General features: G+C 34.3%; 1 protein-coding gene across 1 annotated transcript; it reads left to right on the top strand.

Moving 5' to 3' along the window:
* The first annotated feature begins 704 nt into the window (after window positions 1–704).
* LOC106768245 (ABC transporter D family member 1) lies at window positions 705–16,956 on the top strand. Its single transcript, XM_014653270.2, has 27 exons — window positions 705–1,070; window positions 1,263–1,334; window positions 1,712–1,851; window positions 2,820–3,099; window positions 4,825–5,049; window positions 5,710–5,907; window positions 6,035–6,489; window positions 6,600–6,738; window positions 6,827–6,905; window positions 8,315–8,553; window positions 8,656–8,960; window positions 9,038–9,143; window positions 9,242–9,397; window positions 10,627–10,726; window positions 10,800–10,908; window positions 11,201–11,291; window positions 12,926–13,050; window positions 13,181–13,330; window positions 13,423–13,495; window positions 14,117–14,297; window positions 14,378–14,536; window positions 14,652–14,810; window positions 14,908–15,144; window positions 15,665–15,828; window positions 15,987–16,039; window positions 16,138–16,216; window positions 16,443–16,956. Exons 3-27 carry the CDS (start codon window positions 1,790–1,792, stop codon window positions 16,527–16,529), a joined length of 4,011 nt encoding a protein of 1,336 aa, XP_014508756.1. The 5' UTR covers window positions 705–1,070; window positions 1,263–1,334; window positions 1,712–1,789; the 3' UTR covers window positions 16,530–16,956.
* Window positions 16,957–19,525: the final 2,569 nt, after the last annotated feature.

Genomic DNA, 19,525 nt, shown 5'->3' with positions numbered 1-19,525 from the left:
TATTATTTAATTAAACCTATCAAAATATACAATATACATTTGGATAAAAAGGACTAAAATCTCTTAATTTCAAAATAGACGAACTTAGTTAACTTAAAAGCTTACGAAAGTCAAAATATATAATCTAAACAAAAGTGTTAAAATACGATTAGTATAACGAAAATAATTAATTTGATTAAAATAATAAGTAGATTTAAATTGAAAAGTGTTATAGTACATTCAATAATACAACGCCATTTAAAAAAAAATTAAATATTTTTTTTTTCAACTTTCTGAATTACTTTATAAGTATAACATTACGATAGAATTTCACATTCTAAAAAAACCATATAATTAACGTTAACGATGTTATTACAGATTATGTTATTATATCGTCAGTATATCCAATAATTATATATCACTTAAAAACCAAGATAAAAAACTTAATAAATACCCTTACGTGTCATCATACTGCAAAAGTTGTTGAGCATATTATTTTAAAACAATTTACATTGATTAATTTAACATTTATAATAAATATCTCTAAAATTAACAAATGATTGTTTTTTGTAAATTAATATTAATTTAGGCATAAAATAAATTCTAAAAGTTTACTCGATTTTCTAATATGTATTTTAAATTTATAGTTTTTTTTTCTTCCTTTAAATCATATATGAAGAAAAATATCCCTGGACTCTCAACCAGATTTCATTAAATTGATTACAGTGAAAACACACGCGCGAGTGTGTCTGTATAATTTCTTAATTAAATTCAGAGGAAGTACGAGCTTAGTAGCCAAAGGTGAAATCAAACCCGACCCGATTTGTGAGAGGCCATGGTAGAGAAGAAGACTACCCGTGTGGAACACGTTCGTGTGCTGTGTTTCACACTATAAGCCCTCAAACTATCTCACATATCTCATCAACTCCTTGTCTTGTCTTCTTCTCTCCGGTTAGGCAGATATCTAATATATGAAATTGGCACAATCCAACGCCTGCTTCTTAAAACCTTCTTCTCTATTCAATACCTCTGCGTTCGTTCCCACCTTCAGCCACCGAATGAGGATTGATTTCCAATCATGTGTATATTAGGTTTGTTTCGTTTGTATTTCATTTCTGTGAAAAACGATTTCTCTATTCAGTAAGACTTCGGATTAGCTTTTGCGGTCTTTATTCATGTTACTTCAGAATCGGATACGTTATTCTGATTGCCGCAGAGAAAGCACTTTCGCAAACAATCGAATATGCTTGCTGTTGTTGAACTGTAATGTTCTGTTTTTGCAGCGAATATCTTCTATTTCGAAGCTTTAGGCGCGTTGGATAGGAGGAACATGGTTAGCGTTTACGACCTTGGAGGTTAGCTTCTGTTAGGGATTTTACATTTTTGGGATCTACTACTGCGGACAAATGGAGTGTTTTATCTTTTATGATAAAAAAAATGTACGAGATATTTTGACTGCAAGAAAACTTGTTGGCGTGTATTTTGTTTAGCTTAATTACACTTAATAATGAGAGATATCCGATTTAAATAAAAGAAATTTGGTATGGTTGTTGTTATTTAGTCATGCTCTTGATGTGATGAAGTCATTATTTGGTATCTTGAACTGAAGCACCTTGCTCACTGAGTATGGTGCATCTAAAGCATGCCAATATGCGTTGAGATTGAAATTTTCCACAGTTCTGGCTACTGATCTGTCTTTTTTTTTTTCTCTGTGAATTTTAATTTTGGCTAGATTTTGTTGCTCCCCAAGGTTCGAGGAGCCATTGTGACGAGTTTATTTGTTGGTAAAAGAGAGGTTAATCTTTTGGCCATGTCTTCCCTTCAACTCTTCCAACTAACCCGGCATGGCCAGGGTTTTCTGGCTTCGAGGAGGTATATTACCATTTTCTTTTAATGTTTTTGGTGATGAGTAAGTTCAATCTGCGTTGACGTTGACTAGCAGCTTAATTTGTTTGCCCATCGAGTCTGCATCAAGTTTATCCTTTTCTAAGCTATTCTTATTTACTCTATCAAAAAATAAACTTTGTTTTATGCTCAATGAGAGTATTCGATCACATTCTCATTATCAGAAATAGAGCACATAACACTCAAAGTTCAGAATTTTGACCCATTAAGTAATTGCTGAGGTTTTACAGTCAGGTCTGAAACTGTAACGTCAAAGTTTATGTTTTTTTTTCTAAACGCATTGTGATCCTAGTTGCTTTTACATTGCCTGAATTTATCTACAAATTTCTGAAATATAAAGGTTTTTCCGAAATTGTAATTGGCTAATTGCGACAGTAATTAAAAATCTTTGGAACAATGCCAAAAACTATAATTGTGCTACATAAAAAAGTCCCTATGGTTGAATCTCAAGACTTCTAATTCTACACGGGTTTAAATCCTTAGAAACATGTACTATTAAGTATAAATTGGTAATTACCAAGAATTTCATTGTAAGTAAAATGGTTGACCCTGAGACTTGCATTCTTTGGGTATTATTTTCCACGTGAAACATATGCTTAAAGACATATCATTAGAATTAACAGGGACCAGGAAAAGAACAAAACTTATCTTGATAGAATAATTGGTCAAAAATTTCTTCTTTCTTTATTGATCTTATCATTTAAAATTTATTTCTCTAAGGTTTCTGCTTCTTGTGGCTAACATTGCTGTAATACACTTATCTGATAGATAAGTATTTTAACTCCTCAATCATAGCCTTGCATTTTCATATTAGTAGTAGCATTTATATACTATTTTGTTTGTTGAGTGGTATTAATAAAATCATTACAATGTTGAACTAGTTTTGCATGTAACTTATTATCTAGTTGATTCGTTTTCCTTGTGCATTACAACAGAAAAACTCTGCTACTTGCAACTGGTATATTAGTTGCTGGTGGAACTGCGGCATATGTGCAATCAAGGATCAGAGTTAATAGACATGATTTATTAGGCGATTCTGATGAGCACAATAATGATAGAGAACTCCCAGAGGAGGAGGTTATGAAAAGAACTTCTGCACCGAAAGGTAAACAGAAAAAAGGAGGGTTGAAGTCACTTCAAGTGCTTGCTGCGATTCTTCTATCTGAGATGGGCCAATTAGGTGCAAAGAACCTTTTAGCTTTAGTTTGTATAGTGGTAAGTCTATTTTGTTATGGGCAATTATGCTTTGTGATTATCTTTAAGATTTCTGTGTAAAATGGCATGATGTTTTTATGTATTTGTTGTGATATTTTGTTCTGTCAACTTATCTTTGATATTAAATGCCTGACTTTGGGAGACATCATTGTGAACGTCTCATGTACACTCACTATGTAGAGGAAACATATTAATCAAAATACTTTCTAGTTCGAGCTATCATTCATTTTTTGGACTAATATGAAGTTTCATGAGGTGCATACCTTTAATCGGAAGATATGGTTCTTCTGCTGGAATTCATCATCAGGAGGGATTGAACTTTTGTGTGCTCTGTATATAATGGAATTATGACTGCAGTTGAAAATGTTGTTTATTTTTTTGTTTCATTATATGATTGGATGTGATGATTTTCTTATTTAAATTGTTATTTTAAAACTAAAAATAAAAATAAGAAACTTATTCTAACGTACACTGGCATAAAGACATTGCTTTGAAATCTTATGAAGACACTTGAATAATAAGAGGGAGAAAATAAATATTTTATTAATTACAATCATGATAATACATTGTCAACTCCACTATTTGTGACAATCACATTCTCTTCAAAAAGGAAATAACATCTGCTCAAATGAACACGTAGATTCTAGAGATATTTTAATCCTAATAATCACTTATTTACAACAAAGACAAGATAACAGACACTATGCTTATGAATTGACAAGGACAATTACAAATTTATTTAGGTTTTACTTCTCCACTTTGGAGGGAATGGGGGAGCTTGTTGGTTCATAGAAATTACTGAAGATGTAATCAATAAAACGGTACAAGAAAGTGCTCTCTATATTTCAATATTGGAAAATAATTAATTGGAATGCTGAGGGTTACATTTTTTTGAAATATCTAAATAGGCTTTATCCAGAGAAGGTATATAAAGAATGCTACAAACAATAATCAAAATGTGAAGCTCAAATACTCCAGAATTGAAGTACTAGTGTTGTATGCATATCTGGTATATGTTCAGCGTGCAGTACATATCCATTGAGTATCCTCTGTTTTTTTTTTTTTTTTTCTTAAAGTTTTACCGGCTGATATGTTGAAATACAACTTACCTGAGATATGACAACCATACAAAATATGGTTCTTTATTTTTTCACAAAAAATTAGAATAACCGTTTCAATATAAATTATAACATAGGCTAGGATGTCATTTTGAGATATTTATATGGGAAAGAGTATGTTTTAGTATGGGGGAGGGAAAGGTATGGAATTTTTTTTAGCTAAGACCACAAGTATCTTTTAGCAGACTGTGGTAATCATCTACTCATTTTGTTATGCATTAATGTGAAATAATTAATTTTTCTTTACAAAATATGGTCATTATCAATCAAATGACTATAACTATAGTTGTGGTATTAGTTCTGTTCTTAAATACAATTTGACTTTTTTTATTTCTCATGCTTATTCAAGTCTGCTAACAGAATTACATTAGAATGTAACTTGTGCTTGCATGCCTGAAGGAGTGTCAGCTTGTGAACACAGTAGACTGTGACATTAACTTCAGCAAAAAGAGATGGAATCTTTTATTTGAATATGAAATCTACAATATACTGTTCAAGTTTGTATGAAAACAAACCATTGAATGTCAGATTAGCAAATGTGTTGGTTGAGTCACCAGAAATAAATAATAACAACTCTCAGCTGATAACATTTGAATTTTATTTGCAGGTGCTGCGAACCACTTTAAGCAACAGGCTAGCAAAAGTACAAGGCTTCCTATTTCGAGCTGCCTTTCTTCGACGTGTGCCAATGTTTTTGCGACTAATTACAGAGAATATTGTTTTGTGTTTCCTCTCATCAACTATGCAGTCTACATCAAAGTACATTACTGGGACTTTGAGTCTGCACTTCAGGAAAATATTGACTACACTTATCCATTCTCACTACTTTAAGGTAGATGTTGAATTGTATGTAGAAACTATCTATATTTGATTGTCTGTTTTGAGCTTGTAATCTATTTGTGCATTCCTCCTGCCTTGCTACCATGTTTGTTAGTAGTTTTAACCTGTTTGTAACTCCAGTTCCCTTTTTCTTCTTTATTCTAAATGTATGGAAGTTGAATATGTAATGCTTCCAGAATTTTCCTGTTAGCCTTAAGTTCTGCTGTGTCCTTAATTCCATATACTGCTTAAAAAGGACAATAAATTTTACAAACTCTTAACCTGCTGGGTACAAGGCTTTGGAAATTTAATTAAGAAACAGGGAAAGGGGTCTTCTGGTTCTGTTGTTCTTGGTTTGGGCACTGCTTTTGGATCTCAGACATGTCCTGACTATAGCATTTAGATTGTTTTCCACATCTTGTTTTATGTGCAAGTTAATTCCGAAGTTGTGAAAGAAAAAGTATTAAGCTAACCCCCTTGTTGCTTTGAACAATTGTTTGATCTATCCAGAATCAAGTACTTTGTTTCCTTTTTTAATTGCAAGTATGTCAATCACCACCCCATGCACAATTCAATATATTTTTGGTAATTGCCATGCCTCCTTAATGGCACTGTTATAGTGTTCTACTTAGTTTTTATGTGAACGTTCTGTTTAAATTTACTTTTATTTCAGAACATGGTGTATTACAAAATGTCACATGTTGATGGTCGGATAACTAATCCAGAGCAAAGAATTGCCAGTGATGTTCCAAGGTTCTGTTCAGAGTTAAGTGAGATTATACAGGATGACCTAACTGCGGTGACTGATGGCCTGCTATACTCTTGGCGGCTTTGTTCATATGCAAGCCCTAAATATATCTTCTGGATATTGGTAAATCTAGTTAAAGTGTGCTGTTTCACATATTTCTCACTTGCTGCTATGGTTCTTAATTTTTTGTTGAGTTTCTGATGGCTGGAACCTATTTGATGTGTTTCAATAAATTTTGTTTCCTGTGCAGGCCTATGTACTCGGAGCTGGGGCTGCAATCAGAAACTTTTCTCCTGCTTTTGGTAAACTTATGTCCAGAGAGCAGGAATTGGAAGGAGAGTATCGGCAGCTTCACTCACGGTTAAGGACTCACTCAGAAAGTATAGCATTTTATGGTGGAGAGAGGAGAGAAGAAGCTCATATTCAACAGAAGTTTAGGACCTTATTTAGACACATTAAGAGAGTGCTACATGACCATTGGTGGTTTGGCATGATTCAGGATTTTTTATTGAAGTACCTTGGTGCTACTGTTGCTGTTATTTTGATTATTGAACCTTTCTTTTCTGGCCATCTAAGGCCTGACAGTTCAACATTAGGGCGTGCAGAGATGCTAAGCAATCTAAGATATCATACTAGTGTCATTATTTCCCTTTTTCAATCTCTAGGAACTCTTTCCATTAGTGCAAGACGGCTGAACCGACTCAGGTATATTTGATTGGTCATATGTCCCTTAGAAGTTGATATTAGAGGAGGACACGCCTTTCTAGGGTTCATTTTGTTTGTATATATACTCTAGTTATTTGTATGTTTTACAGTGGTTATGCTGATCGTATTCATGAGTTAATGGCCATATCAAGAGAGTTAAGCTTGGAGAATGAGAAATTTTCACTGCAAAGACAAGGAAGTAGAAATTGCATAAGTGAAGCTAACTACGTTGGATTTTATGGTGTCAAGGCTAGTGACCTCTGCCGAACTATTTATAAACTTTTACTTCTCTTTATGTTTTTTATGTCGTGATCGTGATGATGCTCCCAAACTTCAGGTTGTGACCCCTAGTGGTAATGTATTAGTGGATGATCTAACTCTTAAGGTTGAGCCAGGATCAAATCTTTTGATTACAGGTATGAACTCTCTGCCTGGTTGGTGTTTCTGATTTTGTGATTTTTGGGTGGTTGAATCAACTTTGTCAATTGATGTTAATTCATTATCCCTTCTTTTCTTTTGTTGCAATAATCATTCTCTTACATATCTTATTTGGGGGCCCAGGGTTAATTATTCATTCATTTCTGGGGCCTATTTTTTTTTTTTTTTTTACATGCATTTATAGTATCCACATGATGGGAAATATGGCAAGGGTTGTGCACTGTTGGCACCGGATTTAATGTAGACGAAACTTTTGGCTTGTTTCCTTTCAATTTTTTGGCAAGCGCCTAGATTAATGCATCCATCCAGGTTCTGCATCAGAGATACATTATATTCAATCTATATTTTTTCTCAACAGTGTTTCATGCAATTTATGTGGGTGGCATTGTAAAATCTTGTTAAATGTATAATAGTTGGAAACAAAAACTTAGTATTCCCTTTTATTGGGGTAAGGCTTGGTAGTTGCTGGTTGGAAAGTTGTTCTGAGAGTATAACCCACGAACATTATTTTTACCTGTTATCATCTATTACCGACTTTTACCTTGTGCATTCTCCTAGAAATTCACTTCGGCCACTGCCTTGTGGTACTTGTGACTTTTATTTAGCAGCTTCATAGAGGTTACCGCTGTTGATCATTACTAGATTGCTATATTTTCTAACTGTAGTCTTCTAGGTTATTTTTGTTATTTTAGGAACGTGTTAATTTTGAATTTAAAAATCAAACAAGGCCATACAACTGACAGATTTGAAGCTAAAATTAATTGTAAACTTGCAGAAATATTATTTACCACTTTGATTATCAACTGATTTAGTTAAGGTCACTGATTTCATAAATGTTGCTTAGTTTTAGTTTTTAGTAAAAGGTTTGCATTGATAATTGATTTTATACGTATCAGTCAAATAAAAGTTAATAATATTAATTGTAATGTAATTGATAGTGCATTTGTAGCCTCTGCCCGCTGATAATATGCACCCGTTTTCAAATCTCAATTCCCTTAATGCATCTTGTGGCAATATTGTTGAACCAGTTATGCCTCTCTAACAATATTTTGTTTCACACAGTTTGCTCAAATTACCACTTCTAATGCGTGAACTAGCTCAGTGTATCTGTTAAAGAAAAAAAATATAAACTAACACAAAGATAGTAAATAGTTTAACTGTTCGGTCCTGGATGGTCATTATACTCTGGTGAGTATGTAGATTTGAGGGGGATGGAAAATTATATATTATGGAGTCAAGTAAAACCAAAATTGATATGATGCTTGTCTGTTTGGCTTGGCTTTTGACAATCTGAAATTATCATGTTTTACATGTATCGTTGGATTTTAAAATAAGATTTCAAATGGTTAATTGTTTTTGACACGTATTTATAATTATTTTGCTGAAGGTCCAAATGGAAGTGGAAAGAGCTCATTATTCCGGGTTTTAGGAGGTCTTTGGCCCTTGGTATCTGGACATATTGTGAAACCAGGAGTAGGATCTGATCTTAATAAAGAAATCTTTTATGTGCCACAAAGACCATATACTGCTGTAGGAACACTACGTGATCAGTTAATTTATCCTCTTACTGCCGATCAAGAGGATGAACCACTTACAAATGGTGGGATGGTGGAGCTATTGAAAAATGTGAAATTCATATACTCCTACTTTTTCGCAATGCCACATTAATGATATTTATATCATTTTAATAATTATTATTCATTTGAATTGCTTTTACATGTATTCAAGGTTGATCTTGAGTATCTATTGGATCGATATCCACCTGAAAAAGAGGTAAACTGGGGTGATGAACTTTCATTGGGTGAGCAACAAAGGTTAGGCATGGCTAGACTTTTTTACCATAAGCCTAAGTTTGCCATTCTTGATGAGTGCACAAGTGCTGTCACAACTGATATGGAAGAACGATTTTGTGCTAAAGTTCTGGCTATGGGTACATCATGTATTACCATATCACATCGTCCAGCGTTAGTTGCGTTCCATGATGTGGTTTTGTCCTTAGATGGTGAGGGAGGCTGGAGTGTTCATCATAGAAGGTTGGAAATTGACTGTGCGCTGATTATGGTTTTCCTTTGACACTCTTATTAATTAGAAGATTCAAATTTAACTGCAGTGAGGACTCTTCTACCGCATTACAAAATAATACAATGAAGGCATTGGAGACAAAAAGACAGAATGATGCCAAGGCAGTTCAAAGAGCATTTGCCATGCATAAAAAGGTTTAGATTTTTATGATTCTTGTTTTTTGGTATCTTGACAGTTCATTATCTTAAATTAATAATGAATTTTTTTTTTTTGTTTTTTTTCCTATGCCTAGGATTCTGCATTCTCGAATTCAAAGGCACAATCATATATTACAGAAGTGATAGCGTCATCTCCATCTACGAAACATACTGCTCCATCTGCTGTTCCCCAACTTTGTGGTAATTCAAGGGCACTGCCAATGAGAGTAGCTGCCATGTGCAAAGTATTGGTAAGGATCTTGAGTAGATATACAATGTACGATTTTGACTTTATATATTTCTTTTGTAAGTGAACACTTTTACTATCATATTGAATAATTGGTTAATTGTATACGCTTTTGGATTTGTCATTTATGAAATCTTTAGTGTTGATATTACTCTGTTAATGATAAATTTATTAGTCTGAATATCCATTCCTGTGTCTTTTCAGTCAATTTAATGTTCCAAATCTCTGCAACCTGCATTTCTAGTGTGTTGCGGATTGATAGTGACATTGTTACGTAGGTTGGCTTACTGGCAGTTTATTTTTAGACTTTTATTAGTTGTAAAATGGATGCAATTACAATTCTTTCGATTATATAACTTGGTTAGTGAAGTTATGAAAAATCAGGATGTCTAATCAATCAATTTAGTTTTAGGCAAGTCTTACGTTTGGCTAACAATGGTAATAAGATCGAATGAATCTAAATTATCTTAAGATCAGGCTGACTTGCTAAAATTGAATGACCTTTAAGGTTCAGGACAATGATTGTGGGGCCTGCAGGCTTGCAAGATTTAATATGCTTTGATACAAAGTAATAAAACTGTTTAAATATCTGGATAAATGAATACATAATTTTTGTTAACAAGTAGCTTCAGTACCGAAAAGGGGGAATGGTTAGCTTCTAATTCACAGATAGCAACTTTATTCTATTAATTGCATAGAGGTATACCCATTACCTTACGGGATAAGACAAGGTACAAATTTCATTCTCGTTAGGCATCGGGATTAGGGATAGGTATGATTTTACTTTGTGGATGGGGATAGAGATAGTTAAATTTGTGGATCAAACCCACAATGGATTGAAGAATAAAATTATTTATGTGGGTCACGTTATGAGTGTGTATAGAGAGATTTTCTCAAGAAAATTGGCATCCTCCCCATCCCATTATCATTCCTACTCGGCCTTGTTTTTATAACACTGGTATTAACCTAATTATAAGTATAAATGAAAGTATAAGGTTTGGGCATTGCATTGTTTTTCTCAATCTAGTAATACATCTTAGCTTTGGTTCTCTTTTCATTTTTCCCTGTCCGAAACCCTGAAGTAGTTGAATGGCACTGTGAAATATGTGTTGGTGTATGTCCTGTAGATCAATTATTGTTGATTGGAAACTAGAAACTAATATTCGAAAGGATGTGTTTTGCACATTGGTTAATCATCAGTGCATTTTTCTCATGTTTATTGCATGCTTTCAGGTGCCCACCATATTTGATAAACAAGGAGCACGCCTACTTGCTGTTGTTTTTCTTGTTGTTTCAAGGACCTGGGTGTCAGATCGTATTGCATCACTGAATGGTATTTTGCTATCTCTGACTTTTCGTTGTTACGAGATTATATTTATAATGGCCCTGGGTATTTGTGTTCTCAGGTACTACTGTGAAGCTTGTTTTGGAGCAGGATAAAGTTTCCTTTATTCGATTAATTGGTACAAGTGTTCTCCAAAGTGCTGCATCTTCTTTCATTGCGCCTTCTATAAGGTATTTAACATTCACATTACAAGAAACAACTTTGCTAAAGTCCATCGTATAACTTCTGTTTAAATTGTTCGTACCACGAATTACTGGAATGGATATCTCAATAATTGTTGACGTATTACCATTTACCATTGATTTCTATATTCTATTATTTGTATGTTATCGATAGCACTTAAAATATGAAAAATATTATATAGTTGCCTAGATAGTTCAAGGCATTGGAATGGGGAAAAGGTTGTTTAGGTTGACCTAAAACGAGTCTTTCAGAAAGTAAATTTAGTATGTCTGTCTACAGACACTTGACTGCGAGGCTTGCTCTTGGTGGGCGGATTCGTTTGACACAACATCTACTCCAGAACTACTTAAGAAACAATGGATTTTACAAGGTAAATTCATTCATTTTTCAGCTTCATTAATTTAACTTTTTGAAGAGTGTAAGATTGTTTGTGTCTATATCTGTATGAATAAATAGTAATTTCCGATAAACCAATGAAACAAATTGTTTTATTGTTATATCTGGAACCTTTTATTGAAATAATTTCGTGTCTCAAATCTCATGGGTATATTACATTCTACTATTTCCTCTTCAAATTTAACATAATTTTCCATTTTGTTCCTTGACCTCTTCACAGTTCCACTTTGTCTTTAACAATTGAGTTAATAGCAACATTTACCCTTCTCATACAAACATGGAAAGTTGGCAACTTTCTAGGGTGAAAAGACTTATAGGACGAGTATTAGTGACTGGATGGGGTGGGTAACTAGATTTAACCACAAATCTCATTCTCATGGAATGAGGGATAATAAAAGGGTAAAAAAGGGAATTTAATAGAAAACATAAATTAAATTTGTATTAGTCCCAATGGCATATAAATATAATTTTTGTGGTCTTCATTGTTTATGATGGTTGACTGAAAAACGGACTCTCGCCATTGCCACCACTATCCTTCGGAACTTTCACTTGCATGTGTAATTCCTCGGTCAATGCAACTAGCAAGGCCTTTAATTTGAGTCTGTCTGTCATCGCCACAGTCTTTGACACCAGCATCTGGCTAGAGCACTGTTACTTCTCTGCTTTAAACTTTGGCCCCATTCCCTTCTGCTGGAAAGTCATGTTTATTCTCTCCCAAAAATTGCAACTGCAAGCACGTTGGTGCAAGATTCTTCTCCAAGGATCACAAAGCCAGTTGCATCAAAACCGCATGCTGTTATGCCTTCGAAGGCAACATGTATGGTATGCTTTGGGAATTGTAAAGGGTATGGTTCTTCTTGCCGTATTACCTCAACCCATTTCGGATCCTTGGTAAGGAGTGTGTTTCTTCATGTGCCTGCAACAGCGAACCAAGTGGAATATTGGTGACCAACCTCGCATCGTGGTTAACAATAATAGCATTTTGACTTCCCGGCATAGGTGAAAGAGGAAGCAGCCCTAGGATTGTGAAAATTGCCGGAGGCTGTTATGCCTTCCAAGCTAACATTTGGGATGCACTTCGAGAAACGTGAAGGACATGGCTCTCCTCCCAGTACTACTTTAATAAAATCATAAATGGATCCTATGAAATGGTTTCCAGTTAATTGTAAGTGTCTTCTTCTGCTTGTAACAACGACAATGTTGGTGAACAATCTCGCTCAGGGGTTAACAATAATGGGAATTAGGACCTTTGATGTGACCTCCCATGGCAGTTGAAAGAGGAAGCAACCCGATGATTGCAAAACAGTTGGTGGTGAAGAAAGTCGGCAATGTAAGAATGATTTTGGCACACAGAACGGTGAAGGACTTGTGGTTGATGCAGCGTCTGTTAGCCAGGATATGTTTTTGTGCAGTGCTGTTAACAACGAGGACGACAAAAATATGTTTAAGTTTTATGAGGACAAACTAGTACGAAATTTTTTCGGGGATGTTTTTGTTAGTTTTCCTATTTTTACAGACTGAAAGCTTAATTTACCCTAACAAAAAGTAATTAGCACAGGAATTGACGGGCTTGGTTCCAAATTCACATTACTTGGCATATCTTCGTAGGTCTTCCACATGGCAAGCAAAAATATTGATGCGGATCAAAGGATAACTCATGACTTGGAGAAGTTAACAACAGACTTGTCAGGACTGGTCACTGGAATGGTAAAGCCATCTGTGGATATTTTATGGTGAGTACCTTCATTTGCAAAGTAATCACTATATTGCTACAGTGTATTTTACTAGTACATGATGAATTAACATATTTTATGCGTTCTCCTTGTTTTTATTTAATTACTAAGTACTTTTGTTATTGTAAAGGTTCACTTGGAGAATGAAGCTGTTAACAGGTCGGAGGGGAGTTGCCATACTCTATGCTTACATGTTACTTGGTCTGGGATTTCTAAGAACTGTTACTCCAGAATTTGGCGATTTGATAAGTCAAGAACAACAACTTGAAGGAACATTTAGGTAAACTTATCCTACTGTCTGCTAACATTCCAGGTACTGGTGAACTAGTGCTGTGCAGTTATTCTGATCTGTATCTCTTTATTCTTTTCTAGGTTCATGCATGAAAGACTTTGTACTCATGCTGAATCTGTTGCTTTCTTTGGAGGCGGTTCTCGAGAAAAAGCTGTGAGCATCCTAACTCAAGCAAATATTGAATTTATTTTCTTAAAGTGTGTGCATGTTTGAGGACCTGCAAAGGTTGCAATGAAAATAAATGTTTTTCACCATAATGTTTTTCACAATAACAATGTGGGAGGAAACTAGGGCGTCAATCCACCATCCAAAATTTAGGCACTTTGTTTGAAAGTATTTTTACCCTATCGGAAGCAATAAAAGGCAGTTGAGTTATCACTCTGAGTAGCACCTTGACTACCTGGTCATGAAGCAGCAACCATACCATTATGACGGGGATCACCATGACCATTTACCAAGCCTTAAAGAGTAAAAATCAAAGCCTCCATCCCACCATGTTCAGTCCTCTCAACTTTCCGGTTTGCTCATCATCCACCTCTTGATTAAGCATACCCTAAATCATACACTTGATTATGTGTTTGATCAAATTTTACATGAGGCTAGGCTCTAATACAAGAAAGTGTGAATTGGGTTCAGTTTGACAGGAAGAGATCAAATTTATTCTGTTAGCTCCTTTTGATGTTATGATAATGTCTGGATGACTTTAGTTTCAGTAACAGGATTAAAACATTGGTTATTGCCAATTTGTAAATTATACTCTTAATGTTTGAGCAGATGGTCGAGTCTAGATTCAGGGAGCTTCTCACTCACTCCAAGTTACTTTTGAAAAGGAAGTGGCTGTTTGGTATCCTCGATGATTTTATCACTAAGCAACTTCCACATAACGTGACTTGGGGCTTAAGTTTGTTATATGCCATGGAACACAAGGGAGACCGTGCTTCAATAACCACCCAGGGTAAGATGTTTGCATTGAGTCATCTACTCTCTTTATATAGTTCTTGGTCTCCCATCTCACAGACGATACTATACAAATAGGTGAACTGGCACATGCACTGAGGTTTTTGGCTTCTGTAGTTTCTCAAAGCTTTTTAGCTTTTGGTGATATTCTTGAATTGCATAGAAAGTTTGTAGAGCTCTCTGGTGGAATTAACCGGATTTTTGAGCTTGAAGAACTTCTAGATGCGGCACAATCTGGTATTAATTGTCCTTAAGTTTTACAATTAATCATATCAAACAATATCTTGGTGTTTCTATGGCAGTAACTCTCTTTAATAGTCATAATGTGTGCTAATGACCTTGTACCGTACAGAGGATTTCACGAGTCTTAGTTCTATACCTCCAGTGAGGGATGTTCATTCCACTGATGTCATTTCCTTCTCAAAAGTTGATATCATAACCCCTGCTCAAAAGTTGTTGGCTAGGGAATTAATATGCGACATTGAGGGTGGGAGAAGCCTACTTGTTACTGGTTAGTATAGTTTTTATTTTATTTGCTTTGTCCCTTTAGAATAGGGGATTTTAATGTGATTTAAATTTTAGTCTTACAAGTATCTTATTTTTAAAAGGTCCGAATGGAAGTGGAAAAAGTTCCATTTTCAGAGTTCTTAGAGGACTCTGGCCAATAGCCAGTGGAAGACTCTCTAAACCATCCGAAGTTGAGGATCAAGAGACCGGATCCGGTTGTGGCATCTTTTATGTTCCTCAACGGCCATATACATGTTTGGGAACCCTAAGGGATCAGATTATATATCCCCTTTCCCGTGAGGAGGCAGAGGTTAAGGCACTGAAAATGTATGGAAAAGGTAAATATCTTGGGTGCAAGAAACACGGCAGGGCTTAAAAATTCCATTATGTGTAAAAGTGAAGTTTCTGACCATACATTATATAGCAAGTTGGTAAATCCGCTTTGATTTTCTATTCAATGGTTAAAGTGTGTCGTACTCTTTCTTTCTATTACTATGTGAACATATAAATGAAATGTGCCCCGCATTGGAACAGGGCTTTATCTTATGCATAGGGATATTGTTTTTAAACTCTACTGCTTACTCCTTTTAGTATTTGACTCGCCAAAGTTTGTAACATGCAACTTTGTTACTTTTCATTAAAATCATCATCACTAGCTGAGAATAAGTTCTAAGGTTGTGGCTGGGCAATAGAATGATTGTATTGTTGAAAAGTTCTCTTTTGCTTACCTTTTATTTGGGGAAAATTACTCTGGACTGTTTCCTTTCACAGATCAATAACAGTTTCTCTGTTCTCTTCAACTGTTTTTAAGAGTACATTTTCATTTTAGCTCTGATAATTGTAATTTTGCTAATTCAGATGAAAAGCATGCTGACACCAGAACTTTGTTAGATTCACGGTTAAAATATATCCTTGAGTGTGTCCGATTGAATTATCTTCTAGAAAGGGAGGAAGGCAATTGGGATGCCACTTTAAAATGGGAAGACACACTTTCTCTTGGAGAACAACAGAGATTGGGGATGGTATGTAACTCCACTTTCTTGTAATTTTAGACAGAATGTTTTAAATATTTTTGTATCACACAGACGTCCTTTAAGACTTAAATTCGTTTAAGGAAGACATTTTTATAATTTGCCATATTCTCTTCGAGTTATTAACGTTGTGCATTCTGTTCTGTAAGGCACGCTTGTTCTTTCACAAGCCCAAATTTGGTATCCTTGACGAGTGCACCAAGTATGTATGCTTTTCCTTTGCCCCTTTCCTTTTCAGGGAAATTGTTACTTATTCGTTGTTGATCTTGTTTAATATTCCGAAAAATATCATGTTGGCAGTGCAACTAGTGTTGATGTCGAAGAACATCTGTATGGACTTGCGAAAGATATGGGAATCACGGTTGTTACTTCGTCACAAGTAAGTTGATTCTATAAGTATGAGGAAAAAAAAATTGTCGGGGAATTTACCGAATTAAGAGAATTCACTAAGGTGTTTCTGAAATTGCCTCATTTCCTTCCCAGTGCTCACCTATTTGATTTTTTAGTTGTAGATAAACCATGTTAACTAGCTTAAACTTAAAGCATGCATGTTAACCGTAATAATCTGATGAAAACTAAATATCTCTCTCTGTTCCTGCCCTCAGCGTCCTGCTTTAATACCATTCCATTCAGTGGAATTGCGGCTGATTGATGGTGAAGGTAATTGGGAGCTTCGATTGATCAAGCAGTGAGTTCACTATAGCATTGTTGCTGCATAGACTCGGTATACTATTCAAAATATTGTCGAGTCTAGCAAAAACTGGCTGTTTGAAAGCATAGATTAGGTTTGCCAACGAAGGTCAAAATCCTATATACCTGTATTTTGAGTTTTCATATATATTCTCCAAGATTCAATGTTTACTCGATAGAATTGGGGGAAAACGAACAAACAAGCAGCCGAAAAGCCAAAATTGGTTATAAGTTGGAGCACACAACCATTGCATGATCTCTGCAGTGTATAGTGACCTGTCATGTACAGTTCCCCCCCACCCCCTCTTCTTCATATAGGTAGTTGATATCGGTTCATATGTTGTAGCCATTGGATGTAATGATTAACATTTAAATTGTTTTACCAATAAAACAGCAGGAAAGAAGAGAAGCTCTTCGGCATTTTGTACATACTGCATATTTCCAATCCGGAATAGTCTCTCAGATCTGATATTGCATATCGAATTATCCAATCTGGTATTGTTTTAATTTCATATTTCTGCATTGCGCAATCCAATTATGCATATTAGATTACTTAATCCGAAATATAATTGAAAAAATTCAAATAGAACCACCCATTACCACTACACCCCTGCCTGAACCCTATTGGAGAACTACGAAAGTTGTAAAACAAACTCGTATCTCTTCTTTGTTGTTGGGATGAACAAGGTTTTTTATCTTGCTTGATGGATTTCCTTTTACTTACGTAAAAGAACAAAGAAGAAGAGGAAATGCAAGGAAAAGAGCAACATTTAATTTTTCTTTATATCCCTTCAGCCAAAACATCCGCCTTGACACCCCTCCTGTTGCCTCCCCAAATAACTGAATTATTTTCAGACTTTTAAATTTCTTAGAGTAGAAATTTAGCGTTCCTTTATTGGGAATGATCTTTATACCCATCTAGTCACTTCCTTTAATAATAAAATGACATATATATATTCCAATTTCTAAATAAACATTCACGTATATTTGAATTAAATTATTTCACTTCTTTTATTTTATTTAAGAATATCATATTGACTAAAAATCTAAACGAATTTTTGAAAATTAAAATTTAATTATAAAAAATAAATATTTTTAATAAAAGTTGATTATTATAAATTTAAGATAGCATAAAGGTTATATCATCAATAAATTACAAATTATTCTCAAAGAATATAAATCTACGTCATTGAGAAGATATTCTTTTAATATAAAAATAAATAAATAGTCACATATATAAAATTTAATTTATTAATATAGTATTATATTTTTATATAATTTTAATATAAATAAAAAAAATACTTGTTATTTAATAAAAGAATTATATTTTATTGCTTATTTTTTATATAAAATTTCAGTTTGATGTTAAGGAATGAAATAAATTATGTGGATATTATCCATCTTGTATGCATTGTAAATATCTATATAAATTTGTATTAGAAGTTATAGTTAGGTTTAGAAATGATACTGGTTTAAAAATAGTTAGACTTGACTATTTTAATATTAAATAGTTTTAATAAAAATAGTTCTAGAATTAGTTTTATTATTTTAAAACACATTATTCCTTTAAATTACTTTTTTAGAATTTTTTAACTTCTCTAGGAGTTCTCATTCTTTGTTTGTTATTGAAGAATCGAGATTATAGGATTGATTCATGCAACGAGTTCTTCAATTTGGATTGATTAAGTTCTTTGTTTGATTAAATTGAGTTTCAACTCTTTTCTTTAGTTTTTTTTTCTTTTATTTGTTGCACGTGAGCCTTGCTCTGCTTGCATGTGTCTTTTGAGTCATCAATATGAGTCTCTACCGATCAGTGATCATAATGATATATCATGATCCTTTTTGTGATGTTTCTATGTGTAGATAGAGCATCCTACAAGTTGGGAGGAGTTTCGCTGGTTAGGGTCCTTTGAGTTATTGGTTAAGTAAGGGAAGCTAGATGCTTTAGTGGTATGTTGAGTATGATTATTGTTTATGCTAAATTGAATTATATGGTTGGTTGATTGAATTGAGTGTTTGGTTTGGGTTTGGACTATGGTGACAAGGGAAATGAAGGATCTAACTATTTTAGCAAGTTGGTAGGCACTTTGACATTGAAAATTGTTTTTGAACCAAGCACTAAGTCAGTAATATCAATTCGATCATTTAAATAGGTTCCTAATTTCCCAAATCACATATTTAAGTTAGTTGTTTTCTGGTAAGACATTGAGCGTAAGCTTGGTTCTACAAGTCTGGAAGCAATTTTGCACCAAATTGTTGAGCCCCCTTTCAATTATTGAGCGACCATTTTTGCAAATGATCTAGCATTGAGCAGTGGTAGAGCATTGTTGAGTGCCACTTTTTATTACAGGTCTGAGACCATTTTAATTTCAAGTCGTTGAATGACAGAATGGTGTCATTGGGCGAGCCATTTTACTATGGGAATGGCGTTAAGTGCCCGAGTTGTCGCTGAGCGCCACCTTTGGGTGAGAGGTTTCGTGTTGAGCACCACCTTGAATGTCAATTTATATGATTGCTTTGGTTTATTCCTTTGATTGTTTTGTATTGATTTGTATCATTCTTAATTTTGCTAGTGAGTATATTGGGTACATGAATGTATATGAGAACCTTTGATATGCTTATGTGTTGTATGATTGTTGAGAAAATTTCAAGGAGAAATTTTATGTTTTGATGATGTTTAGTGTGTGCTTGACATATGGGAGTTCAACAAGGAGATATTCTGATATACTACTAGTCATTTAAATCATATAGAGATGAATAGGGTGGGGAGAGAATGACAGGAGGGTTTTACCCTAAACTTTTGGTTTTAGGCGTGAAAGATTAACTTCGTGAGTAGTAGGGTGATAACCTAAATGTTTATGACTTTCTAGAGTATAAATACTACTATGAGCTCACACCTTTTAAAGCATGTATCTGGATAATTTAGTCTAAAGTCAACTATATGTACGTTGTTTGTGAGTTTCTAGTACTTTATAAATATGGATCTAGTATGTGATAT

This window comes from Vigna radiata, chromosome 7 (genome assembly GCF_000741045.1).
Source record: "Vigna radiata var. radiata cultivar VC1973A chromosome 7, Vradiata_ver6, whole genome shotgun sequence".
Lineage (NCBI taxonomy): Eukaryota > Viridiplantae > Streptophyta > Magnoliopsida > Fabales > Fabaceae > Vigna > Vigna radiata.
The sequence above is the reverse complement of the archived record's forward strand: the minus strand, read 5'-3'. Positions and strand labels throughout refer to the sequence as shown.

Excerpts from the sequence above, each read along its gene's own strand:
- LOC106768245 (XM_014653270.2), top strand. The coding sequence starts at position 1,790 with ATGTCTTCCCTTCAACTCTTCCAACTAACCCGGCATGGCCAGGGTTTT. Across the intron at positions 6,739-6,826 it reads TTGGATTTTATGGTGTCAAG|GTTGTGACCCCTAGTGGTAA; the intron begins GCTAGTGACCTC and ends CCCAAACTTCAG. Across the intron at positions 6,906-8,314 it reads ATCAAATCTTTTGATTACAG|GTCCAAATGGAAGTGGAAAG; the intron begins GTATGAACTCTC and ends ATTTTGCTGAAG.